We start from the raw sequence: 27,805 nt of genomic DNA, 5'->3' as shown, positions 1-27,805 counted from the left end.
CCAATCACATCGTTTCTACTGTGCACTTAGGCCTCTCACAGTGCCGCACGTTTTGTACCACTAGCAATTTCATTTTTCAGATGAAGGCCCGGTTTGGATCAAAAACATCAACATCAGATAGAATCTTTGAACACATATATAGAGCATTAAATATAAATTAAAAAAAACTAATTGTACAGTTAGAAAGAAAATCGCGAGACGGATCTTTTAAGCCTACTAAATCCATGATTAGCCATAAGTGTTAGAGTAACCCACATGTTGTAATGACGGATTAAATAGGCTCAAAAGATTCGTCTCGCGGTTTCCAGGCGAGTTATGAAATTAGTTTTTTTTATTCGTGTCCGAAAACCCCTTCCGACATCCGATCAAACATTCGATGTGATATCTAAAAATTTTCTTTTTGCGAACTAAACACACCCGACGTGTTTTGATGGGAGGGTTTTGTACTCCCCACATTAAATGAACTTATTGGGAAAACTTCAATCAAATCTTATCCTAAACGTTGATCGGAAAGAGTAGCATATTTTCGTGGTGGAGTTAGAAAAGAAAAAAAAAACTTAGGTGCTGTACCTGTGAAGATTGAAATCAGACTTTTTCTTTAAAAGAAAATTCAGAGTATATATAATAGTTACAGTGAATCAGAGTTATGATACTGTAGTATGGATTAGGCAAAATAATTGCATTGCGTGAAGCTAGCAGCGGATGTCGGAGAAATCGAAGGCGCAAAGGTTCATGGTAGGGGTGTTATGTTAATGCTTGTTTATATCCCCTCGCAAAATTTTATAATCAGTCATGTCGAATGTTTAGACGCATGCATGGAGTATTAAAAATAAAAAAATAACTAATTACATAAATTGCATGTAAATTGCAAGACGAATATTTTAAGCCTAATTATGCCATGATTTGATAATGTGGTGCTCCAGTACACATTATTAACGACGGATTAATTAGATTTAATAAATTCGTCTAGCGGATTATGTAAGTTGTTTTGTTATTAGATTATGTTTAATACTTTAAATATATGTCCGTATACCCGATATGACATAGCAAAACTTTATACCCCTGTCTAAACACAGCCTTAGGCCATGTTTACATCCCACCCTAAAATTTTTCACCCTATCATATCGAACGTTTGAACACATGTATGAAATATTAAATATAGACTAAAAAAATAACTAATTACACAAATTGCAACTAATTTGCAAGACAAATCTTTTAAGCCTAATTCCTCCATGATTTGATAATGTTGTGTTACAGTAAACATCTGCTAATAACGGATTAATTAGGTTAATAAATTCATCTCGTGGTTTACTGATGGACTTTGTAATTAGTTTTTTTTATTAGTGCTCGAATACCTCATACAACACCCTATGTAAGACACCTTAAAACTTTATATCCCTAGATCTAAACACCTCCTTTGTTAGTTTTTTTTTAAGAACATTATGTTAGCTGTATGCTGCACTCCCGTGCTGTGCCCGCACGTAGGACGAGATCGACGGATGGAATTACGTGGAGGGCAGTTCACTTTCACGCGTTACCTAAAAACCAGCAGAGATTCAGATTTCAGAGGAATCAATCAATCATGGTGTTGGCCGGAGTTGGAGCCACGTTTGCGACGACGACGATTTCAACAAGTCAATTTGCAACTGTGCGATCCTCGCCGGCTAGCCGCGCCGACCGCGATGAACCCCAATGCACATTGGATCTGAGCCAATGGAGAATCAAAAGGAAAAAATGGGTAAAATTAACAGAGATGATTAAAGCTAAGTAGCTAGCTAGAGACCGACCTGCAGTCCAGCTTGATTATTCTTTCGTCAGATTAATTAATCGTGCTTAGCTAATACGGAGTACTAGAGTAAGGCGCCGCGTCAGGCTCTTTCTTCTTCTTCTTCCTGTGAATAAACATGCACATTCGTCAGTAGCCACCACCAACCTTGCACTGGATTAAAGAAACAGGGACTGCACGTTCTGGCTACCTTAGCTAGCTACGATTCGATCCTCTATCTGCACTCTGTTTGGGTTAATATATTTCTTCATTGGAGAGAAGACCACCTTAGTTCGCACTGATTAGATTCCAGCCTAGATCATTAGCGTTCGTGCGTGCGTGCATGCTTCTGTTCTTCGCTGCTAGTTCATTCGTGCACAGGCACGCGGCTTAGTTAACCACTTAACCACCTCCTAATTAGATGTATCACTGTATGCTAGCTTTGACTATCTTTTAATTTCTTCAGTATTGACACATGCTGGTTAATGTCCACCCTAATAATTCCTAAGTTTATATGTATGTGCAACCACTAACCACCCCTTTGCATGTAGTGGCATATATTTCTGCAAGTTGAAGCTTTCTTTTGTAAGAAACAGGTGGCATACATATTATACATACATCCAGTTAGGTTAGCGTGGAAGCAAAGCAAAACACACGCCACTGATTACCTAATTTCTTGTTATAAATACAACCCGTATGTATACGCAGAAAACAAAATTTGATGCAAAGAGCAACGGAAGGAATATTTGCAGGTTTCGGAATATCAACTATTCCTGATTACCTGTAAAGAAAAGTGGAGGCAGAATGCCTTGATTGCGGATTTTACACCAGTACTGATTCGATTATTAGCACAGTAGTCAAATAAGCAGCTAAGGTATGGGTTAGATTGCTCCCTAGGAGCAGTACAGGTCCAAGATCTTTCAGTTGTTGTTCAGAGGTGGTAGCTCCTCTAGATTCTAGAAAGGCAGGGGCCAGCGGGAGCAGTTGTTCTTCAGGCCTACCACCACTCAACAATCTCCATGCATGATTCAGTATAGTCCTCGGCTTTTCAGACTAATAATCAGAGCGTGGTCACAGCAAGAAAGCAAGCATGTTGCTTGTCTTGTTCCTGGACCTACGTTTACCTACGCCCTGTTCGATCGAACGAACGATCGATCGATGCCATGGTGGTGAAAAATCATCATGTGCCAGCCACAGTGACAGAGACGCGATATGCAGCAAGCTAGGCGAGCCATCCATGGACGGATGGACCACGTAGGCGTGCAATGCAGTACTCCGATGCAGGTCCAGTCCCTTCACTAGTTAGTCCCATGGCCTTTTCTTCTCAAGCATGTTCATGGCTGGGGTCATGTATATAGGGCCTGTTTGGGGTAGTTTCTAGCTGCTGCAATTTCTCATTGAATCTCCAGCTCTCTCAAAACAGTCCATATTGTCATCCATATTCTAAGAATATATAGTTGTGGAATCCAGAAAATGAACTAGAACTCAGAAGCTAAAAAACCCAGCTTCTCTAGATTCTCAGAAGCTGGTTATTAACCAGCAGATTCTCAGAATTTTAAGCTCTATGAGTTTGAGACAAAAAATTTAAGCTCTATGTCCATGGGATAATCCATCGCCTATAGCTAGCACTAGCAGATCGTCTCGACGTGCCTTCCATATGAGCATATACAGTCATAACATACTGCTACTGCAAATTCAATCGACGACCATGACCGGGATTATTCAGAGTTTCAGACCAATCGATATCGATACAATGCCGGGATTTGCTGAGCACAAGGTCTTCGATCCACAAAGGAGACAAGCGGCATAATCGCATAATCTCAGGGAGGATTATTGGCTATTGCAGAACGAGACGAGAGGAAGTCGTCGTTCATCATGTGCGATTTACTCCGTAGCCGCCAACCTATGAAGATTATCATAATAGTAGCTTCTCTGCTCGACCACGACCATGCAGATTGGCAGATATGCAGACAGATCGATCCTCCGGTCACGTCAGATCGAGACCAAAACAAACAAGAAAAAGCCTACTGCTAGTAATTTAGTGCCAGGTAAAAGAAACATCCCGGCGTACGGCCGCATCCATGACAGTATGCACACTACACTATTCTGTTCTTCTCCATCTTGCCGGCCGGCCGGCCGCAACTGCCGCCGTTGTCGCCGGCAGAAAAAGTACTGAATTCTGTTGTAATTGTACCACCCTCTTCTTCTACTACTACACGTGTTACCTGAAGGGTGAGTAGCAGCAGTAGATTGGATTACTTAAAGGGCAAAGCGACAATGGCTTGCCGGATAGTGCAGGGACAGGCAAAGATGCGGCCTTCCGTGGCAGGGACAGCCAAGGATAACATCATAAACCAACCCTGTTTTTTATAACTGAACTTGAGCTCTGAAACACTGAACATAGAGAGGATGTGAGAAGCTTTTTGTTGTTGTGCCTGACGAACGGCGAGGCCGAAGGCATGCACCGACCACATCTCGGTCTCCTGGCTCCCGAACCGCACGCAGAGGGCTATCCTGCGTCTGCCTCCTGCTCGCGTCGCGGTTTCGCCATAAACAAAGCTGTGGTTTCGCCGGGAGGAGGCAAAGCATGGCGAGCCTGAAAGTTCTTGATTCCGTACGGGTCGAATCGTGTTGCCGGCAGAGTAGTATATGTTACGTTTACAGGTCTTTGTGTCGCAGGATCAACACAACACGATGAAGAACAGATCCAGATCAGTCTCTGAATTATGAACAGAAAGTAAGGAAAAAAAGTTAAGGTACGTGCGTATGTTCCGTTTCTGAATTCTGGCACAAGAACAGGGAAAGGATTCACAAGGCTCACAAGACAAACAACACATCGATCCCCAAATTACACAGAAAAACTTCATGTCAATGTGGCCGATCTCACACAGAAACTTCAGGTCAGGTGGCCGATCAATTAATGACCATGAACGCACTCAACTAGAATACCAAAATACAGAGACATGAGCCACGCAGTTACAGATATACTCCATATACTACAGATACTGAGCAATGAGAATGAAATGTACAGAGTAGAGCAATCGAGGTATCAACGCGGGCGTCGAAGTCAGGGGGGATGCAAATGGCAAATGGATTGAGAACCAAGGTGCTGTCTGTCACTCTGTCTACATGCGGGTCATGCCGATGCCGCCGACAATGGGCGGGGGCACGGCGGCGGCGTGGCGGGCCTTGGCGAAGAAGAGGTAGTGGAGCTCGGCGAAGAGCGCGGTGAGGAAGGTGAAGGCGGCGCCGGCGGCGAACACGCCCTTGCGCAGCATCGCGCAGCGCGGTGGCCCGCTAATCACCAGCGTGCTGTACTTGGTGTGGTACGCGTTCCGCACCGACCCCGCCAGCAGGCACAGCTCCGCGATCACGAACGTGAACCTGTCCATAAATCCACGCACCATCAGCTCATCAATTCATTAAAAGCAATTTTACCATCCAACATTTGATATCTCAAGATACCACAATTTTTCGATATCTCAAGATACATTGTAGTGTAAAATTTGATGAAATTTTAACATCCAACATTTCCAACATTTGGTATCTCAAGTTATCATGTACCAAATTTTACATTAAAAATACCAAATTTAACACTAGAAGATATTTCGAGATACCAAACATTCGTGGTAACTCGAGATACCAAATGTTGGACGATAAAATTACTTAAATTTGATAGGTACCCAAATTTCGTGTATAAAATATGGTAAATATGGTACTTCGAGGTACCAAATATTGGATAATAAAATTGCTCATTCATTAATCCATTGCAGATTAGTACTAGTAATTTACTGAAACCAAGTCTCGTACTAATAACAAATTGGTTGATCATCCTAGGGACGCGACTGCAGAAAAACCTAAATTCTAAGGGCTTAATTGCAAACGGGCTAGCTAATCCAAGCTACGGAGGCAACGAAGAAGGGGAGCTAGCTAGCTAGCGTGATATGCTTAATTGCTGATTAAATTACCAGCAGACGATGAAGCAGAATCCGGAGAAGGCGCGCCACCGGCCGGGGGACAGCGCGCGGCCGCAGCAGAAGCAGCGGGTGACCACCATGACGACGGCCTGCCCGGCGAGCAGCAGCAGCAGCGCCCCGATGCCGTACCCCGTCGCCGCGTCGGAGCTGTACACGCAGTACTGCCTGCCGCTCGTGTCCTCGCTAAAGGTGGCCTGCATCGATCCCAACCAGAGCTCCCTCTCGTCAGACGACGACGACGACGACGACCCATAGTATGGATTTCGCTAGCTATAGCTCACCGTGCTCCGGCGCTTCTCGGCGCCGATGGCGAGGACGAAGGCGAGGGCGTCGAGGACGAACACGACCACCACGAGGATTATGGACGCCATGGATGGATTCGAACTAATTTACGTACCTCCCTTAATTAATCCAACTTGGACTACTGATTCGTGCAGCGAGCGAGCCAAGAGGAGCTCTCACTTTCCTCTTGTTGCAGAAAGAGAGGAGGATTAGGACAAGCGAGCTAGGGAAAGATGGGGGCGTCAAAGACGAGAGGAAAGCTTAGCAGCAAGTCGAGGGAGATGAGGCGATGCACCACGTACACTGCTGCTTTGGTAGCCGGTGAAGGTGACATGTTTCACTCTAACCATTCTCGCGACTTTGGTGGTTCTGTTCCACTGGCACCTGCCTCCGGCCTCTAGCTGAGGCTGACGCGTGGGCCCCCCCGGCTCGCCACCAAAGTATTCGGCGTGGATGATTGGAAACGGTAGGCCAGTGGGAGTGGGATTTGGATGTGCTATCATATGCTCATGTACTCGCATTTTGGCTTTTATTAAAGCAGGTGTGGAAAATATTTTTCCCCTTTAATGTGGGTTGGTAATTAATTTGTTTTGCACCAAGGTCAGTAAAGGAAGCTTGGTGGTGCAGGAGGAATATTTTGTTTTTCCTTTAACTGGACCAGTTATTTCTAGGCACCTATGTTTTTTTATTATCGAAACCTAGGGTTTGTTCGCTTTATTACCAAATTCAGCCTGATTTTATTAGATTTTAGTAGCGTTGATGCATTTTCAAAATTTGGTAGCGTTTTTATAAGATAATGGTTTTGAAACTACTAGAATTTGATTATATGGTGCTGGTGAGGTAGCATTTAGTTTATTACCATACCAAATTTGAAAAAGTGGCGATAAAGTGAAACGGCCAATAGAATTCGTTCCGATCGTATGGCCTGCAGCTGATAATTGCTGTAAAATTGCACGTCCGAATAATTTTGGCTGAAAAGCAGGTACAGGAAATATTTTTCATTCCATCTACGTGGGCGAGTAATTAATTTGTGTTTCAACAAGGTCAGTAAAGGTAGCTTAGTGGGGAGGAATATTTGTTTTACCTCTACCTGCGATCGGACATTAACCAGTTACTCCTAAGCACAGCCTCCTCCTTCCCAAAATACTTGTCGCTTTAAGTTTTTGTTTGTAATTTTTATCATTCGTCTTATTCTAAAAAATATAAAATTATTATTTATTTTGTTTATGATTTGCTTTATTATCTAAAGTACTTTAAGTATGACTTATCATTTTTTATATTTACATAAATTTTTTAAATAAGACGAATGGTCAAACGTTGCAAGAAAAAAGTTAAAGCAACCACTAATTTGGAACGGAGGCAGTAGCATTGTAGGAGTACGTTTTTTTTCCTTAAAAAAAATCGAAACCAGTACTGTGTGTTCGACCGTCACAACGTCTAAGTCCCTATCGTCTGGCTTCATAGTTAAAACTTTTTTATATATGCTATTTGCAGTTTAAAAGCCAAATTTAAAAGATAAACCATGGTAAAAACCTCAGATCAACACTAATATCAAGTTTTAAAATTCAGATTTTAACGGTGGTCGAAAGGCAAATGATGAGCTTATGCTAGCAAAGCAAAGGTAGTTCCAACTACACGCATAAGAAAGGGTGTAACCACAGATGCAAAGCTGAGCGCTCCTATTGCTAAGAAGGGCAATTAACTAGTAGTGCTTTGCTTTCATCGGGCAATTAACTACTAGTGTTTGCGTTCATCGGCCAACTAACAAGAGGTTGATTGAAACCAGGGATAACATAATTAAAAAGTTCATCACCAAAAATAAAGCGTAATTAAAGAAAGTAAGAGCAACACAGGGACAGCTGACCGCACCGGACAACCAAACATCCACCTCGTTTCAGCTTTTCTTACCGCGAAAAAAGGATGCCGGTGGTAGTGCTTGCTAGTTGCTACTATACTTTGTTTCGTACCGAAGAAAAGCTCAGAGCATAATGTTATAATTGATTGGGCCTTCTTTGTAGCTTCTTCTACTTAATGGGCCAGAAGAGAGTCTATATTCTTTAGATTGGGCTGAAAACTCGGCCCATCATCTCAGGAAGCATCTAGAAGATGGGCTGCATCCAAAGAGCCGACCCGTCCTCTTTCCAGTGGCATCGATCTCGTCTTACAGGTATGGTCTAGGCTCCGTCATGACGGAATCTAAGGTAAGAACCTAACAGAACATAAAAAATGAAAAAAGATTCTAGACTGTTAATGTCTTGGCTCTGGAAGGAGATCGTGTGCAAGTAAACTAACGTCGTTCGTTTGGCGACCACCTGTTTGGTGCAGCTTCAGCTTCATCGCTCAACCAAACAATTTTAACTTCATTTAAAATTGGAGCGGAGCTGGGTGAAAATCTATCACAAAATAAATCAGAGGTGGAGCTGGATTTATACAGTTCCAAAGCTCCACTTCAGACCCAATTTCTAAAGCTAAATTTAGGAGTAGGAGTTTTACCAAATGCCTATTTGGTACAGCTCCAACTCCTAAATTTAGCTCCAACAGTTGAGTCTGGAGTGGAGTTCTGGAGCTGTCTAAACCCAGCTCCACAACTCTAGTATATTTTGTGCCAAACAGGCTCCAAATAGGCCAAACATATTGGTCTTCAGTATACAGCACTACAGCACAGCTAGTCAGCCACTGTATACAGCCTACTTACGTATGGTCTTATCCAAATGTACATATATGCAAATGCACTTGGCTTTGAAGCCTACCATGATTCAGTCCAAGTTGCACTAATAATTGGTCATCTCTGTGCAGGTTAATTATGCGAAAGAGAATCTTAATCCCAGGGGCTTTGGTTGCAGTATTGCACACGGAAGCAATTGTACCAGCGCGGAAGAATCAGATGCATCCATGGATGGGATTATGGAAGGAGAAAGTGATGCTAGCTACTTACCAGCAGGTGATGAAGCAGAAGCCGGCGAAGGCGCGCCACCGCCCCGGCGAGAGCGCGCGGCCGCAGCAGAAGCACCGAGTCGCCACCATGATCACCGCCTGCCCTGCCGCCAGCAGCACCAGCGCCCCGATGCCGTACCCCGTCGCCGCGTCGGAGCCGTAGACGCAGTACGGCCGCGCGTTCTGGTCGACGTTCACGTACGCCGCCTGCATCATCCAATCAACACACACGTCCTCGATCGTCAGCACGCAGCAGATGATCGATCGGCTTCGTCTCCGGCGACGGCGATGGCGACGACACATGTATGCATCAACGCGTTCGAGAGCTCTCACCGTGTTCCGGCGTTTCTCGGCGCCGATGGCGAGGACGAAGGCGAGGACGTCGAGGACGAACACGACGGCCAGGATGATTATGGACGCCATGGACATCGAATCGCAGCAAGAATCAGTCACCTAGCTAAGCTTCGAATATAGTTCAATTTGCAGGTTTTGTGGTGCAAGCAAAGCTCACTTTCCTGTGGTTAATCGGCAGCACAAAATGTGGATTAGGACGAGAGAATCAAATGATCAGAGCTAGCTGGAGGCGATGCTGCTGCTACTGCTAAGCAGCTATCCGTGAGGTTGACATTTGAAGACGTGACATGTTTCACTTCACCCCGTTCCCGCGGCTTTGTATTTTGTTAAGTTTTCCTCCTGTGGTTGACGAGTGGGCCCCTCCATGATGAACTGATGATTAACCCTGCGATATTCGGTGTCCATGATTGGAACTTACAGATGGACCGACGAATACTCGAATCTCAGCTTTAAAATATGGAAATAATTTATATATCTTCATTGTGGACGAAGAATTTGATTCATTTTGATTAAATTGCACTGGGATGATGTGCCATGTAACAACAAAGAAAACAGAGCAACACAGTGACATCTGACCGGACACAAGCCTGGGAAATATATTACTGGGCCTTGTATGGGCTGTTCATCTACCAATATGGGCCAACCTGGGAAGTGGGCCGTGCTCTATACTGAGCTGGGCCAACAAACCAACCAACATGTAGAAGTCTAGAAGAGGGCGAGAGACAAGGAAGGCATCGAGATGAACAGAAGCTGCAGAGGCGACGAGAAGAGAGGCAATCGCTCCCCGTCGTCTTCCCCCTTCTCCCCTGCTCGTCGTCGCGGGCGCAATCGGGTAGGTCGCCGGCGGCCGCGGTTGGGTGCGCGAGAGCGGCGGCGCTCTCTTCGGCCTGGAGTATCCTCGGTTGGAATCAGGTAAGCGCGCTCGTCTCTGATGGCTCTCTCATCTCTATTACTGCACGCGATGCGTCGATCCTAGTGTGGAGCTTGGGACTCTGAGACTGTGACTGCCGGCGGCGGGAGCTTGCTGCTCGGAGGAGGTCGGGGGGAAGGAGCGGCGGCGGAGGATCTCGGGCGGAGTCCTCTTATCGCGATTCCGATTCAGAAACGCTCTGAATTTGGTTTCTTCTCCATGTTGAGCTTCATGAGCCCTATTAGTATTTTGTTTTGTTTGGTGGTGAATGGTATAGGTAGGGGAGTTTCCAGTGCTTGCTATCTGCGCCCCCATTACTCTTTTAATGTTGCCTGCTGGTTAATGCCCAATGGAGTTTCCTTCTCTATATATATATTGAGAAAATTCATAGTTCTGAGTTCTGATTGACTGGCTCATATAGCAATAGCAGATCTGTTTTTGACTGCTTGAATGATGGAATTGCATATTATGGTAGGGCTTCTGTTGCATAATCAGGCAGAGTTTAACATGGTTGATATCAACCCAGATTCTGACGGTGCGTGTGGTCTGGTGGCAATCCTAGAGACAGTAAAGTTGATGATCTCATCATAAGAGATGGTGAGTTACTACTAGAGTGCTTTTGCTACCTTTGCCTTCATTGATGGGTGTTTGGATTTACGGAATTTACTTGGTGCTCACTTTTTTTTTTCTCAGAATCACAAGTATTTCATGAAAACATCTAGATAGGGTTTGCTTGGTACTAACTCCTCTCTAGTTTATTCCTGAATTAGATAACCGGTCTGATCCTCAGGAGCCATCAAGAAATCCTGGCATTTGGCAATGCACCATTTGCGAACACGGAAATGATGCAAAAAAAATATCATGTGAGCAATGCGGTGTTCTTCGATATTTCTCGCTGTATTTCAATAATGCCCTTGAAGTTGATGGCAGAGGTATAGTGTATTCCTTGTTGTTCCATTCCCTGGTATGGTTAGTTTTTTGTTGCACTGTTGACTTATGGCTTTGATTAGATATATTTATGTTTTCTAGCCTGTTAATTTATTTATTTTTCTATCATGACATCCAGCTAAACGGAGAGACAAGCATTATGCGGTATCTGTACTGGCAAGAACTCTTTTCTCACCATCCAGTGCCAAGTCAAAAGACGTTGTTCTTTCTGGTGGCTTTAAAGCTAGCAGAAATGCAACAGGAAGTACACGAGCTACGTTGGATGCGCTGCATAAGACATACATGACCCGTAAAGAACGCCACATTAACATAGGTACACTGCATTTGTACATCAAGCGCTTTTGGTAATTTGATTTGTTTAATTTATGGCATTATCCAAATTCTTGTAGTTATATGTACTTGCTGCTATATATAAACCAGATATTTAATGTTGTATGATTCTATATATGCTAGTCATTTGCATAGCTTAACTCTCAATTGCCTCATTGTGCATCTGGTGTGACTACCATTTTGGGTGTAAAATTTTCCTGTTTCAAAACCAAGTGACTGTCTGAACTATAAGCTTAGCTAGCCTGCCATGGTCCTTCTGCAAACAAACAAACTGAAGCACATATGTGGGAGGTAGCTTACAGGTCTTGGGAGTTTACAGGGTTTTATATAATTTGGTTTACCTGAACTTTGAAATATGAAGATAGTCAGTGTAAATTTTAACCTACTTATGAATGTTCAGTTCTTCCCCTGAATTAGGGTAAGCATTCAGTTGACCCGTGTTTTTCCAATGGGAGATCCATATGTTGAACTTATGTTTCATTTATTTATTAGACTTCCTGATGGAGAAATCTGTAATATGACTGCATATCTTCATGTTCACAGTGCCTTTCAAGTTTGATACACCATCTCCGGATGACGTGGTCGCTACAGGACTAAAATCGTCGAGAAGTTTTAGAAAAGGTATTATCTCTGCATTCCCCCACTCCCATGTAGTTAGACTAACTCAGACTAGTGAAAAGGATGCATCTTAACAACTTAACATTAACATCTATATGTGAAACCTTTATTTTCTTTTCTATGCGCGAGTCTTTGTGGAACCTTTTCAGTTAATTAGTTTGATTAGAGTTTATGCTGAATGAGTTAGTCTGGTCAGATAGAGAACTACTGTGTGCCAACACACTTGAACATTTGAACTGTTCCTTGTTATAGATATTGTTATTTTCAAAATTTATGTGGTTGGTACCAATGAAAGGTTATGCTAAGATAGTTTTCTAAACAAAGTTTCTTTTCCACACTTGAATAATTTTGGTTGTGCAGTGCGTGCTATAGTTCCATAGTAACTTGATTCACATCAGTTGACACAGATGCTCCCCATGTCACTGAAAAGAGGGTGATGGATAATGATAGTTCTACACCTGAGAAGGATACAACTGCAGACTCAAATTTGCCTGTAAAGTCGAATGAATTCGGTGAAAGTAGTGAGAGTGTTTCTGTTGGTAGTCAAAATGAAACACTTTGCTTGGACCATGAGCTACAGCATTTGAGTTTGGAGAGGAAGTCACAAAAAAGTAAAGCCAATATTAAAAAGCCAGTTTCTTCATCCCTGTACAAGCCAGAACCATGGATGCTCCAGCATGAAGATGAAGGCATCCCTAGACAATTAAATCTTGCTATTGTAAGCAACTACATATCTATATATACACGATATATTTGATATATCCATCATTTTGCTTATTACTTGTTTGCCTTCTATCTGCCTATCTTTATGAATAACTCAAACCAGAAACATGCTAGGTTGGCCATGTCGATTCTGGGAAATCAACTCTATGTGGTCGTTTGTTACATGCCCTGGGGAGGATTTCAAAAAAGCAAATGCATAAATATGAGAAGGAAGCTAAAGAAAAGGTTCTCTTATTTTAATGATTGATGTTATCTCAGTATGTGCCTTTTATGCATCTTGGGAGCTGTTCATATATAACGTTTCTTCTTCCAGGGGAAAGGATCATTTGCATATGCTTGGGCAATGGATGAGAGTGCTGATGAAAGGGAGCGTGGCATTACAATGACTGTCGGTGTTGCATACTTTGACACCAAAAATTACCATGTTGTTTTGCTGGACTCCCCTGGCCACAAAGATTTTGTTCCTAATATGATATCTGGAGCAACACAATCTGATGCAGCTATCCTAGTTATTGACGCTTCTATAGGATCATTTGAAGCAGGTATGGGCATCAATGGGATTGGACAGACAAAGGAGCACTCGCAGCTTGTTAGAAGCTTTGGCGTGGATAACTTGATAGTTGTTGTTAACAAGATGGACTCGGTGGAATATTCAAAAGAGCGATTTAATTTTATCAAATCACAGCTTGGTGCTTTTCTGCGGTCATGCGGTTACAAAGACTCAGCAGTTGCCTGGGTTCCAATTAGTGCAATGGAGAATGAGAACTTAATGACAACAGCTTCAGATACTCGACTATCATCATGGTAATAGATATTCCCTATGGTAAACCTGCATATCCCTTGACCTTAAAACCTGGTGGTTGTTTGCCAACGTAATTGATGCATGGTGTCAGGTATGATGGAAATTGCCTGTTGAAAGCCATTGACACATTACCGCCTCCTTCTCGTGATGTTTCAAAGCCACTGCGCCTTCCAATTTGTGATGTCTTTTCGTCACATAAGCTGGGGCAAGTTGCAATTGGTGGTAAAGTAGAGGTTGGAGCAACCCGAAGTGGTTCTAAGGTATCACCCTGCTGTTATTCTAAGCACATACTACAATACATTTGTCTTTGTTTCTTATATTGCCTTAGTGCGAGATATTTATGTATGGTTGAACATCACTTGTTGTGTTCTAACTATATCTTTTGCACTGTTTTCGTTGTCCTACCACTTTTCCGTCTAAATAATGTTGTGCTCAATGATTAAATAACTATGCTTTTGCCTGTAAGATGTTCAAGCAGTTTCCTGATTTCACGGTACTCTTGTTTCAGATCCTCGTCATGCCTTTTGGGGAGTTAGCTGTGGTGAAAACTATTGAGCGGAATTCCTCTAGTTGCAATTTAGCAAGAGCTGGGGACAATGTCGCTATTGGTTTGCAAGGGATTGACCCTAGTCATGTCATGCCTGGCGGAGTCATATGCCATCCAGATTACCCTGTGTCCGTGGCTTCTTGCTTGGAGCTAAAAATTTTGGTCCTAGATATCACTGTACCAATACTGGTTGGCTTGCAGGTAAGCAAAAGAGGGGAGCATATCTCTTCAACTGTTCATGCTTCATTTATTTTTTAAAGAGAACTTCAGGCCTAATATCGACACCTTACATGGTCGCTACCCATGTTTCTAGTTTGAGCTCCACATCCATCATGCGAAGGTGTCTGCAAGCATGGTGAAAATACTGTCATTGCTGGAGCAGAAGACCGGCAAAGCCTCAAAGAAGATACCTCGATTTCTCACCTCGAGACAGACTGCTGTAATCGAGGTAAGCTTACAGCAGATGGATGGGGTAGTTTTGTTGCTGATATCATGTTTGTTGTCTCTGTAACGCTTGGTGTTTTCTTTCAGGTGAAGCTGGAGAAAGAGGTATGCGTGGAAGAATTCTCAAACCTGAAAGCGCTAGGCCGAGTGTTCCTACGATCTCAGGGAAACACCATCGCGGTTGGCATTGTGAGCCGAGTACGAGAGCAGGCTTAGTTCCAGTGGTTTAATCAAACATAACATGTATACAAGTTGTATGTGGTAGATCAGTACGTTATAATCAGTAATACGGAGTAGAAAACGTGCTGGTTATTCACGTCGAGGTGAAAAGGGCCCGGTCATGAAACAGTAACAAACTTCATCGTAACCTCACTCCCCCTCTTCCCCCTATCTGCTGCAGTCGCCGCCTCCGGATCCACCGCCGTCCGCCAGCCAGCGCCGCCGCCGTCGCCCTCCAAAGGGCCCGGTCATGAAACAGTAACAAACTTCATCGTAACTAACTTAACGCTAACTTGGAGGTCCGTTCAATTGTGTCAACTCGAATATAATGCACTTGTTAAGATGTTTATAAACTGTGAAGGGCTAGCCGAGCCCCTGCTTCATTTGCTGTTTCCTGCAGCCTCGTAGCCGCAGCAACGGCGCTCCCGTGTGGGCATCGCGTCGCGTCGTATCGTACCCCACCGCGGCCGGACGCGTCTGCTCGGGCGCGTTTGGGCGCCGCACCATAAATCGCACGGCGGCCAGGCGGAGCGGGCGAGAAGAATTTACGAACTCCACGCGCGGGATCCCATGAAACGGGGACCGCGCGATCTCCCGTTGGATTTTCCCGGCCGCGTCCGTCCGCGCTCGCGGCTGCAGTTGAGCGATCCAATCCAATCCCCCGTAACAACAACGCCGCGCCAAGCCACGCCCGAGCACAACGCGGGGGGCTATAGAATCCCACGTCGCGTTGCTCGTGCGGCGCGGTGCACAACACCACCACCAGGTGGTTGATGCGTCTCAATTGAAGGAATCCGATGTGCAGTAGCAGCAGAAGCAGAAGCAGCAGCTATCCCTGTCCGTCTTGTGCCTTGCCTCTCGCTCGGCTGCCTGTACTGAAACGCCGGCCGGGGTCGGTCGGTCGCGTGTTGCGATCCTCGCGTTTACTGCTGAAAATCAGCTATCCGCAAGTACCCTGCACCGACACTTGCCACCCTATAGCTAAGCTGAAAATTTGCTCAGTTCCTCTGCTCCTACTACTCGTTTTAGCTCCAATGCTGACTGCAACCTCTCCAGTACTTGCCTGCACACCAACTGCCCTTTACCTTTCAACGACCGTAACGTCCAGCCTCCAGCCTCGACGACGACATATGCTCATCAAACCAATCCCACAATTCGTACTACTCGTCTACTCCTACTACTTGTAATAATACTACTCCAGATGGTGGATTAAGCTAGCTACCTAATCAATAATTAACTAAGCTTATTCCGGATTCTAATAGCCTAATTTGGTGATGAAAGGCTGAAGAGAGATTGGGGGTAGCGAGGTCCTCCACATGGGTCACGCACACGACAATCATCGGTCGTCGTCGCCGGGCATGTGGCCAGGCGCGACATCACGCAGCTCCATCCATCATCTGTGAAGGAGAGGCCAGGATGATGGTGGCATAATTGTATTACGCTTTGTGCATTATTGGTCCCCTACAATGATCTCCGGGACGTCTCCTCTGCGTGCCTTCCCCTAACCCCATTACTGTTCTACTAGCTTTTCAGTTGCAAAGCTCAATTAACTCTTCCATTTGCTGCTAAGATATTTTTTCTGCCTTTAAATTAGGTCCGGATCAGGATTACTAGCTAGTGTTTCGGTTTCACCGGCCGTGGTGGTGTTGCTGAAGCTGGGAAGTTGTATACCTGTCGGTTGAGGCCGTTGGTCCTGCTGCCGGTTAACTTCGCTCATCTATACAGCAGCAGCGGAGGCAGAGCTGTCTGAAAACTCTTCGCTTAGACACAGTTTACAGGACAAGGACGCTTTGTCCGTGCGTTGTGCTAGAGTAGTGGATGACAGGCTTCGATCACCAAACACTCTTTCGACGGCATATATTTTTCACTTTTTTTTTCCAAAACACGGTAAAGCGCGTATGCTCATATTCATACAAGCGTCTCGCTATCAACTAATATGTCAAACATCACTTAAAAAAATAACTAACCGTAAATATAAATAGTCGTACAAAGTCGAGTGCTTAAATCCATTTAAACAAATTTCACCATAAGAAACCTAACTCGCCGGCTTCTTGGTTTGTATTTTTTTTGTTTTAAAAAAACAACTGCATAGTGGGAATATTAGTAGTAACTTCTAATAGTGAGATTCCGAATTTGCATACATAGTATTTCTTACAAGAGATTTAATGCTCACGTGGCATGTATCCATTCCCCTGATACACGAACAGCTACGGGGTACATGTATGTTATTAGTATGTAGAGCTATACGTGGGTACATGTATGGAGCCCATATTGTGGCAGGAGGTAGTATGCCCGTATGTATGGGTGCGGCACACACAGCGGAAAACGATACAGAGAGGAGGTCGCGGCCACGTCAAAAGGATCCCTTGGTGGTGGGACCCGCAAGGAGGCTGGAGGCCACGTGCTTTTCGTTGATTTGGACGACCCAACCGTACTAGTACACCCAAGTAATCTCGACTCTCAAATTCCGAACTGATGGGCCCGTCTCAACGCACAGGTCCCCCGAAAATACAGGGTACTCGTCGTATGTATACGTTTGTAGTAGTACTTTGTACGGTTCTCCCATACTTTGAAAATGACAAAAAAAATGTAGATAGCAAAATTATATTTTCAGAGGCTTAATTAGGTGATTCTTTATCTAACACTACGCATACGTCAGGAAAAGGAGAAAACTACTGGGCGGACAATGTTATAAGGGATGGGATCGCTCTACTTGATTATAATACTACGATTTTTTTCCTCTGCGATTAGCCAACTTAACCACTGCTAATCATGAACTCACCAAGCTGCCACGGCCCCGCCCTATTAAAATACGAGCGCACCATGCACACTAATGGAGTCTCTTTTTTCAAGTGTCACACTGTTTCGTTTGTCCTGCTGTACGTATTCGTTTTTATACACATTCATTCTGCGAGGAAATCTACTAGTGAGCTAATTTGAATGTGCTATTATATGTCTACGCAAAATTACAATGCGATTATATAAAAAAAAACCCCTGCATTTAGTTATATTCAAGCCACAGATAAACTAAATCTTACCTTGAAGGCTTAAACAACAAATTAAGCGTAACAACCACGAACATAAATGGAGTGTTGGATATGCAACAAGCAAACGTGCACTCCTAGTAACCATGTTGTGTCCAACAAGTGCAAGATATTTTTCTCCCCATAAAACGTTAAACAAACGGTATGACCATTTGCCGTCCCAATTGTACACGCCGGTAGTGTTAACTAGTTTAATCATTCATTCGGTTGTTGAGCTCGATGGCACATACTACTCAACCACTTTTAAAAACCCACTACTACAAAACACAAAGAAACCCAGACAAATTCAAAAACTCAAATTCACCCTTTCAAAAAAACGCAGCTGCTGGTGGTGCGTGAATCCGTGAAACCATCAAACTGTATGGATTTAAAACTGAGATTTTAAAACTTTTGTTCGCGAACCAACCGAGAAGTGGACAAGATCCATCTGGGCTTGCATTTCCCCCAACACTGGCGCTCCATTTTTAATCCGGTATCGCCTCCAACCCCAACCCTTTGTTAATTCAAAATTTTCGAAGCGGAGGAGAGCTGCGTCTTCCTCCTCCACCACCCGGCCCCAACCAGACAGCTCCATTCCCCCCTCCGCCTCCGCCTCCGCCTCCGCCTCCACCACCACCTCGCCCGCGCGCACCAAACCCCAAATCGCCACCGCATTTGCTCCACCTGCCCTCCTCTCGCCGCATCTCCGGGGAGGCGGCGGCGGCGGGAGAGAGGAGGGTGGTTTGGTCCCACGGGGGCGGTGGCGGCGGCGGAGGAGGCGGCGCCGGGTTCGCACAGGGGTGGGAGGGACTGAGGGCGGGGGCGTGTGTGGTGGAGCTGGCCCGGGGGAGGGCGGCGGCGCGAGATCCGGGGGGTAGGGGAGGGGGGACGGGGGAGGGGGGTGGCGCCGTGGCGGCGGCGTGATCTGGAGATGAGATTGGAGCCCGAGGCGCGGTGTTCGGAGACGACCTGCCTGCCATGACGACCAACACCAAGCGCGCCTACAAGCTCCGTATCCTCGCGAATTCGTTTCCAGTATTTTTGACTAGTATTTTTTGTATTTTTTTTCGAGGTACATTGTGTCTGTTTGACCGATCCATCGCCACTGTCGCATTCATTCTGCTAGCTGGGCGATTTAGTTCTTCAAATTTAACCCATCATTTTATTATGCTTTTATCTCGCTTGCCCCTCGTTAAGATAATGGGGGATTTAGTGTTTGCTCGATTTTATCACTTAAGCTGTTGCTGATCACTAGTTAGTAGTGACCGTGGTTATGTCTGATTGTCGGACAAGTGGGATTACTGCTGCTTTGTGCTTATGAACTGCCTGAAGATTGCAACATGATTTATTTGGGGGTGATTTTGTGGGTGAACTTGCGACATTGGAATGCCTTGACTTGCGTTTGGCGTAGAGGAGTTTGTGGCGCATTCATCCAATGTCAACTGCCTCAAGATTGGGAGGAAGACTTCACGAGTTCTCGTGACAGGAGGAGATGACCATAAGGTTAATCTTTGGGCTATTGGGAAGCCCAATTCAATTTTGGTAAGTCTCTATTGTCCTGTTCTGACTAGTATGCCTACTATGTAAAATGTGTTTCTATAGCAAAACAGGCAAGTAAGTCTACCCAATAGTCAATGGGGCATTTAATTAACCACCAGATGAAAATTTCACCATTTTAGCTCTTGTCGACTTCTCCAGCATCACTTTCTGTATGTTGGTGTTTTATTAACTAGGGGCTACTTTTATGTGAAGTGTCAACCTACTACCTTACATGTGTTCGATCACAGTGGGTCTAGCTACTGGAGGTGTCATCTGTGTTGTTTCAGCTGATGGAATACTTTATTTGATTAACTTCTTTTTGTTGTTATACAGAGTTTATCAGGGCACACCAGTGCTGTGGAGTCTGTTAATTTTGATTCCACAGAAGTTTTCGTGGCCGCAGGAGCAGCCAGTGGAACAATAAAACTATGGGATTTAGAGGAGGCAAAAAGTACGTGAATGCGAATGCCTTTTGCTGTTGCATATATACCTGACCACATTCCTTGTCTATATGTGAATGCAAATGCTTTTTACTATCGCATGTATACTGACTACATTCTGTGTCCTATCTTATTTGATTAGCACCACTTGATTTGTTTTGTATGCAGTTGTCCGCACGCTTACTGGACATAGGTCAAACTGCATGTCAGTTGATTTCCATCCTTTTGGAGAATTCTTTGCCTCGGGGTCACTGGACACAAATCTGAAGATATGGGATATAAGAAGGAAGGGCTGTATCCACACGTACAAAGGCCACACAAGAGGTGTAAATGCAATTAGATTCACACCTGATGGCCGCTGGGTTGTGTCTGGTGGTGAAGATAATGTTGTGAAGGTAAGAATTGTCAATGCCTAATAATCTTTCAAATCATACACTACATCGTTGTGCTGATTCTGCAGTAGATTCTGCTAGCGTGAAGATTTTAGCAAACAGGTTGATTTTCCTTTAGTGAACTCAACATGATGATGATGAATTTGCCTTACAGTAAATTTTCCATAGAACTTGTTTTTTCTTATGGTAAGTTTGCCTTGGCAGCTCTGGGATCTGACAGCTGGAAAGTTATTACATGATTTCAAGTGTCATGAAGGCCAGATTCAATGCATAGATTTCCATCCCCATGAGTTCCTTCTGGCAACAGGTTAGGTTCAGATGTTACAATGCTAATGTGACACTTAGTCATCAACTTTTCTTTGACCCTTTTGGTTGTACAGCGTAGTCTGTTATACTTAACTCTTGGGCTTCCTTCGTTTAGTGATTAGAAACATATGCTGTACATGCTAGTATAGTAGTATTTGAAAATAATTTAAATGGTAAACTGCAATTCACCATATTATGGCTATAAATGGTATGTACCCATATATATATTGTGAAAGTCCTGGCAGTTTTAATACACTCCCCTTTTTTGCTGTCCAACAATGCCAAACATCAAATTGTCTTGTTCTGGCATTTTCTAAATTGCTATGTCAGTACATCGGTTATTATTTCTTTGCGAAATATATATTTTTGCATATTTTAATGACCTATTTTTGAAATGAAAGATTTGCATGAATTTTTAAGATATTGGTATGTTATAATCTTTTCCTCCATTGAAATTGTGTGCAATACAACAATGTAGTTAGAAATATTTTGTTCATTGGTGTAGAATAAGAATCCCATTTCGGTTATCATGGAGATGCATACCATTTTTGCAGCCTGGGCACTGTTCGAATATAACTGTTTATGTCAGAAGTTGTGCTTGCCTCTTTTTTGTTTCCTGTACGATTTGCTACTAAAGATTCATTGTATGACTCCTGTTTGCCTCATTCAGGTTCATCCGATAAAACTGTCAAGTTTTGGGATTTGGAGACCTTTGAATTGATTGGGTCTACTGGACCTGAGGTATGTAAAACCTTGGGGTTTCGCTATAAAGCTTTGTTATGCTTGCAAGACCGGATGACTTTTAGTAGGCACAGATTTCTCAACCAAAAAATGTTGGAGGACTTCTTGAACACGTAAAGGAGTGCTTCAAATGTTTGTCCTCATATTTGTTCTTTCTTATATTACCCCATTACACTAACAACTAATCATTAGTTTCCAACACACAGGCTTTCTTTTAATTTTTTAATCACATTAACTGCATGGTTTTCAGCCACTCATTGGTTGCTGTTCGACTACTCAGTACTTTAGGATTTGTGTCACTCTAATTTTGGTAGAGCATAGAAGCACCAATCTAGAATTAAATAGCATACTGCATAGTTCTCTTAAGTCATGACATCATTGATTATATTTTAATTCTTTTGTGATATTTCTCTATTTGGTGTGCCCAACCATATTTTACTATGTCGTAATCAGCTCTCAACAGCATGTCATAACCTCATTATCTCCTCAAAACATGTGGGCTACCTGTTCTAGTGCATATGCTAGAAGGCTCGCAATTACATGTCTTTATACAATCACCTGTGCTTACCTAATTCTATGGTCCATTTGCTTATGGCATAGCATGGCCTTTCAACATTCAAGTGTAGTTAGTGCTTTATATGCTGCTGTAGTGACAACTAGCATATATACATCAAGATTAGCACAGGCTGCCCAAAGTTCCTGAGAACCTCAAAATAAAAGATCCATTATATTACTTGCTGACGTCTCTATTTGAATATCAGACAACAGGTGTTCGATCCATGACATTCAATCCTGATGGAAGATCTCTGTTGTGTGGGTTGCATGAAAGTTTAAAGGTATGGTCATTACTTTCTCATGTTACAGCATGGCAACAAATTTCTTCTCCATGTTTCCTAGAGATAAACTTCTCTTAATCTAAGCAGGTTTTCTCTTGGGAACCAATAAGATGTCATGATACCGTTGATGTGGGATGGTCTAGACTGTCTGATCTAAATGTCCATGAGGGAAAACTTCTTGGTTGTTCATTTAATCAAAGTTGTGTTGGAATATGGGTTGTAGATCTAACGGTATGTTTCTGGCTTCCCTGCTACAGTTCTAACACCAATATATTATTTTCATTGAAGTTCCCCATTTGTTTTTAGTTATAATGTACTAAAAACCATCAATTTTCAGCGTCTTGAGCCATATGCAACGGGTACTTCAACAAAATTAAATGGTCATTCAGAGTTGAAAAGTTCGTCAAGTAGCACTATGCCATTACAAAATGACAGTGGTTCAAGGGCTAACATTGGGCGGTTATCAGTTCTACAAAATTCTGAGAATAACATAAAGTCTTCTACAGGAAGATTATCAGTTTCTCAAAATTCAGACTCTGCATTGAAAGAGACAAAATCAACAACTTGTATGTCACTGATTTTCTCTGTCTTTACACGTTTATATTCAGTTGAAACACTTGATATGCCTAATGTGTCCTTTATTTATCTGTTCTTACCATATTGAAGCAAGCGGGTTGGTTCCAGTCACACCTCAGAGAGCTGGTAATGGCTCCAGTACCAAAACAGTTGGAAATTCAACCTTTGCATCTAGTGGCACCAACCTGAAGAGAGGTTCACTGAAGAGTAACAACTCTTCTAGTCTTCAGAATTTTAGCAAAATTGATGTGGTGCCTGTGATAATACCAAGAACTAGCTCAGGACCAGAGCTGGCTACTGATTCTAGGAGTGATGCTGCTGATGTGGGCCCTGTTCTTTCTAAGAGTGGTAGAAGAATAGAGATTGCAAATGATTCTAGGAAAGAAAGTTCTGATGTGGCAGCAGCTGTTGTTCCCAGAACAAACTCTAGAACAGAAATGGCCTCTGATTCAGCACCTGTTGTTGGTCCCAGAGCTAACTTAAGAATGGAAGTAAGCGCTGACTCGGCACCTATTGTTCCCAAGTCAGGCAGAAGGTTAGAGTCTTCTGTTGAATCTAGGAAAGAAAGTACTGATGTAGCATCTGCTGCTGCTCCGAAGACTAGTTCACGGATGGAAGTGGCCCCAGATTCTGCACCTCTTCTTTCTAAGGCAGGCAGAAGGGTGGAGTCTGCTACTGATTCAAGGAAAGAAAGTGCTGATGTGGCACCTGTTGTTCCCAGAACAACTTCTAGAATGGAAATGGCTCCGGATTCTAGGAGAGAAATTTCTGCTGGAAGAATGTCACCGTTTAGGGTCCAATCAAGATATAGTGAACTACGAAAGTTAAATAATGCCAAAGCTGATGCAGATAAAGTTGATGCAGGGAGCAAAAACAGTGAAGCAGATGATTTTACTTGTCAAATATACCTTCCTCGGAGGAATGGTGTTGTTCAGTCTGGAATTTCTGAAGAAACCCGGGAAGATGCAAAACCTGGTGTGATTGACAGGATGGGATTTCCAAGTTCTGCTGAACCAAATACACACCGCAGTGAGAATTGTATGCCCTGTACCCTCAACTTCCATACCGGATTTACACACTGCTACAATTTAGTTCAAATACTATTCAACAACATTAATGGTGCTTGATTTCCTTGCCTGTCTGTATATTTTAGTCATAATACATGAGTCTTTTGGTACTGTAGATTTCAAAGCTCATGTAGATCCATCGAATCTTTATGTGATTTAAACCATAGTTCCATGTCCTTACACTCAATCAAGAATAATGTTAGTAACTGAATTTATCTGTTTGAGGTGTTGCGTTGTATAGTTAGATATTTGCATGTTTCGTGGTCATCAGCTGAGTCTGATTAATCAATACTCACTTTGCTACATGTTACCTGGGAAATGTATGGGTTGGCATATCTTATGTTCTGATTCTTTTGAGAAACATGCTCTCTGCTCTTGTTGAGTTATTATCCTGTGTTTCGGCGAAAAAAGTCTCTTTTCTTTGGTAAACTAGTAAATTGTAACTGCTTTGAACATTGGTACTCTTTTTGTAGATGTTTCTAGAATGCGTAAGCCAAGAGATAACTGCTATATTGAAGTTTCAAGAGCAGGTATATGTTTTACTACCCTTAGGTGCTTGCAATAATTTGTTCAGCTGGTTTTAATCTTGAAGTATCATGTAGGAAGAACAAGGCCAACTGCTTCTAATTGGGAAAGCAGAGATCAGTCACCTGGTAATGAAGAACCGACAACAAGCAATTCTTCTTCGATGGCTCCTACAGGCCGATTATATTCATCTGTATGTGTGACACAAACCAATAAGATTTTATCTACTTTTGATTTTCTGTTCTTCTTTGTCAATTCATTATCCACAATGTTTCTTTTCTATATGGAATTCACCATTTTACCTTGATTGTATCATCTCTAACCAGTATGGAATTAAAATATAGTATAAATGAATAAAGGAAAACGATGTCGTAAGAATTCAACATGTATTCCCTCCGTTTCAAATTACTTATCGTTTTTGTTTGTCCTAAGTAACATTCCTAACTTTGACTATCAGTTTCTAGAAATTCATATAGTTCAACAACATGTAAACTATATATTATGAAAGCATTTCTCATGGTGAATCTAAAAACATAAATCTTATCATGTTGGACTATATAAATTTTTAAAAATTAATAGTCAAAGTTAGTAATGTTTGACTTAGGACAAAAGCTAAAACGACGAGTAATTTGAAACGGAGGGAGTGCTTGTTTTATTTAAGAGCAGCAAATGTTGCTTAATGGGTTATGTCTTTATCTCATGGATGGATGGATCTGTTTTTTGCCCCTTAGTTTCTAGTTGTTGAATTAGCACATACTGACTTCTGTTACCCAGCTTGTGTATGTGAATATCATGGACCAAAGATAGGGCTTAACAAATCCATTCTATACCTTGAATATTCAACCAAAGATAAATCAACAGATCATGAATCTTACTGTAATGAAGAGCTGTAAACCAACTTTGTTTTGGCAGCTCTAGCTTATACCTGGAAGGTTTTGCCGAATTCACCTATTTTCATGTTTGATCTTCTCTTGTACATGGAGAGTCACTTTCTGTATCTTATATTTTGCAGAGAGGAAGCAGTCAAGCTGCTGAAACTCCAACGATAGCAAGTGATGAGGATGTTCTATCTGTTCTAATGGAGCAGCATGAGCTATTTCTAAGCTCAACTCGATCTCGGTTGACAAAATTGCAGGTCAGTATGGTACTTTGCATTTTCTTTAAGATCCCCCCCCCCCCCCCCCCCCCCCACTTCTAGTATCTTTATTCTCAAACTTCTCAATGGTATTTGAGTTGATTAATAAGATATAGAGATATGGAGAAAAAAGAGGTAGGCATACGTTGTGTCCTATTTTGCAGTGTTCTAGTGTACGACAGGCTGTTGATACTTGTATACTTTATACTGAAATATGACCTGTTGAATTAGCTAAATTGCTCTGTTGCATTCTCAGAATTTTCAATACTAAAATCTGTAGGCTTTCAAAATGCAATTGCTCGAATGCTGTATCTGACTATTTTAAGTGACTTGCAGATTGTTCATCAAATGTGGCAAAGAAATGATATACGGGGCATTATTGCAGCAATGGAGAAGATGTCTGATCATGCTGTCAGTACTTTGAACATTTCTCTTCCGTGTGCAGTGCACTAAACAACATAGTTATAACAACCTGATTTCTGGCAAGTGCAGGTATCTGCTGATGTTGCAAGTGTTCTGATGGAGAAAAGTGAAACAATCACACTAGATTTATGTACTGTTATTCTGCCTGTCCTTACTGACCTTCTGGAGAGTAAAACTGACAGGTAACTTACCGCTGCTTTTGTTATTATTATGATCCTGTTGTGGGAGTATATAGAAATGGTTAGAGACAATTTATTCATATGTATGTACCGTACTGCACTGATTGCCTTAACATCTTATATGCCATGCATTTATTTATTTTAAATTGCAATTAAAAGTATTTCTTACAAAAGCTAAATCTACACAGGCACTTAGGTGTTTCACTGGAATTGTTGGTGAAGCTTGTCAGGACGTTTGGATCAGTAATACATTCAACAGTATCAGCTGGTCCCTCTTCTGTTGGTGTAGATCTGCAAGCAGAGCAAAGGTATTATTTCAGTCAGACTGTCCTAGTATGCTACAGTATATTGCTAGAACTGTCCTCCTATTATGTTATATTGCTAGAGTATTACTAACTCATTGATAGATTCAGTAATGTGGTTTCTTAACTGTTTTTTCATCTTAGGCGGGAGCGTTGCAACCTATGCTTTATTGAATTGGAGAAGGTCAAAAATAAGCTTCCATTTCTTTCCAGGTATGGGATGCAATACATATGATACTTTACTGAAATTGTACTTTTTACCTGAATGAATTATGTAAGTGCCTATGAGTTATATGGCTGAAACGGCACCTGCATTTACTGCTTGAGAATAAAGTTTGAGTGCCAGTTGCTGAGTTAAAATAACCACGCAAAACAATGCACAACCCACAGATCAGATCTCGTGAATTGCTTTCTCTGGCTGCTAGAATTGCACTTTCCAGTGGATCTTACGTTTTCCTGAATTAAATGCATAGCTCCCTGTCACTTGCCGTTTGGTTCATGGTCACTTTTTGCCACACCTCAACTTAGGTAGCTTTGGCCGAGATAGCTATTTGTTTGGTTCATTGTCACGCTTGTGGCAAGATTTTTTTTTAAGCACCTTGGTCCCACATGGCATTGTTCACCATATTGTGGTGCCAAATTTGTTCGTCTAACCTTAGACAAGCTTGGCAAGAAAACTATGGCAACCCTAGGCAATGTTATAATACAAACCAAACAACGAATGTCAGGCTATCATGATTCTGTGGTATGTATTTTTGTAATCTTTACATGTTTTCCCTTTTTTTTTTTCAACAGAAGAAAAGGGGCAGTCGCAAACACGGCACAGGAGCTCAGTCTTGTCTTCCAGGAAGTTATGTAGTTGACTGACCACACACTGTCATACATACACAACTGAATGGGAAATGCATTCCCGCTGATGGCACCAATGTTGGGCATCAGTTGCCATGGAGAGCTGTTCGTTCGTGCCCAGTCACCGAGCTCCAAGGCACAGCAGCAGTGGATAACATTTTGTTGCCACTGTTTGTTCCTCTTGTACACACACTAACCAACAGTGCTCGAGATCCTTGTCTGTTGTCACTTTTGAAGGGAAGCTGCCATGAGCGGTGACATCTGCCGGCAGCGTTCTTCGCGTTTGTCTCATTGGTTTCTGAAGATACCAGTTTGCCCTTGATAGATGTGGATGACCGTGAGATGGAGCGAATGTCAGCGATTGTAATGCCTTGCTGGCTGTAGCCTCTTCTCTCGTGTCTTGTGTTAGCGGGTTGCATTTGATAGTTTATTGTTTGGTTGTGATGTCTGGTCGATTCAATGACAAGATTGATGAAGAGTGATTGAGCTCCTTGTACACCTGTACATCAGTTTTCTTTTGAATAGTATTCGAGATCTATACTCTTGATCGACACCTTTGTTACTCGTTGGCTTGTCACGTCCCTACAACAGCTAATGTCTGAGTTTTGATGAAACCTTT

At 42.8% G+C, this 27,805-nt stretch overlaps 3 protein-coding genes across 6 annotated transcripts; 2 read left to right on the top strand and 1 right to left on the bottom strand.

The window, feature by feature from the left end:
• Nucleotides 1-4,582: 4,582 nt before the first annotated feature.
• Nucleotides 4,583-9,566, bottom strand: LOC127769321 (uncharacterized). 2 transcript variants are annotated; one of them, XM_052294864.1, is made up of 3 exons: nucleotides 9,292-9,566; nucleotides 8,960-9,165; nucleotides 4,583-5,149 (listed from the first exon to the last, which is right to left on the bottom strand). In XM_052294864.1, the coding sequence occupies exons 1-3, from the start codon at nucleotides 9,385-9,387 to the stop codon at nucleotides 4,891-4,893; spliced, it is 561 nt and encodes a 186-aa protein (XP_052150824.1). In that variant the 5' UTR covers nucleotides 9,388-9,566; the 3' UTR covers nucleotides 4,583-4,890. The 2 variants fall into 2 exon arrangements, with proteins under 2 accessions (XP_052150824.1, XP_052150825.1); XM_052294865.1 differs by lacking the exons at nucleotides 8,960-9,165; nucleotides 9,292-9,566 and adding exons at nucleotides 5,734-5,936; nucleotides 6,024-6,359.
• Nucleotides 9,567-10,044: 478 nt separating this feature from the next.
• On the top strand, nucleotides 10,045-15,217 carry LOC127772285 (uncharacterized). Of its 3 annotated transcripts, none has more exons than XM_052298313.1 (12): nucleotides 10,045-10,224; nucleotides 10,749-10,819; nucleotides 10,977-11,154; nucleotides 11,289-11,483; nucleotides 12,044-12,121; nucleotides 12,526-12,836; nucleotides 12,956-13,066; nucleotides 13,155-13,645; nucleotides 13,735-13,903; nucleotides 14,152-14,391; nucleotides 14,504-14,638; nucleotides 14,722-15,217. In XM_052298313.1, exons 2-12 carry the CDS (start codon nucleotides 10,817-10,819, stop codon nucleotides 14,848-14,850), a joined length of 2,040 nt encoding a protein of 679 aa, XP_052154273.1. In that variant the 5' UTR covers nucleotides 10,045-10,224; nucleotides 10,749-10,816; the 3' UTR covers nucleotides 14,851-15,217. The 3 variants fall into 3 exon arrangements, with proteins under 3 accessions (XP_052154273.1, XP_052154270.1, XP_052154272.1); XM_052298310.1 differs by having other exon boundaries at nucleotides 12,517-12,836; nucleotides 14,722-15,216; XM_052298312.1 differs by having other exon boundaries at nucleotides 10,698-10,819; nucleotides 12,517-12,836; nucleotides 14,722-15,216.
• Nucleotides 15,218-18,750: 3,533 nt separating this feature from the next.
• Nucleotides 18,751-27,750, top strand: LOC127770380 (katanin p80 WD40 repeat-containing subunit B1 homolog KTN80.4-like). Its single transcript, XM_052296074.1, has 18 exons — nucleotides 18,751-18,888; nucleotides 19,288-19,418; nucleotides 19,749-19,866; nucleotides 20,024-20,250; nucleotides 20,452-20,554; nucleotides 21,224-21,294; nucleotides 22,056-22,130; nucleotides 22,218-22,361; nucleotides 22,468-22,696; nucleotides 22,797-23,744; nucleotides 24,247-24,303; nucleotides 24,376-24,491; nucleotides 25,311-25,433; nucleotides 25,770-25,844; nucleotides 25,926-26,038; nucleotides 26,224-26,343; nucleotides 26,482-26,550; nucleotides 27,133-27,750. The coding sequence occupies exons 1-18, from the start codon at nucleotides 18,855-18,857 to the stop codon at nucleotides 27,194-27,196; spliced, it is 2,817 nt and encodes a 938-aa protein (XP_052152034.1). The 5' UTR covers nucleotides 18,751-18,854; the 3' UTR covers nucleotides 27,197-27,750.
• Nucleotides 27,751-27,805: the final 55 nt, after the last annotated feature.

Source organism: Oryza glaberrima, chromosome 4 (assembly GCF_000147395.1).
Source record: "Oryza glaberrima chromosome 4, OglaRS2, whole genome shotgun sequence".
NCBI lineage: Eukaryota > Viridiplantae > Streptophyta > Magnoliopsida > Poales > Poaceae > Oryza > Oryza glaberrima.
This window is presented reverse-complemented; position numbering and strand designations above follow the sequence as displayed.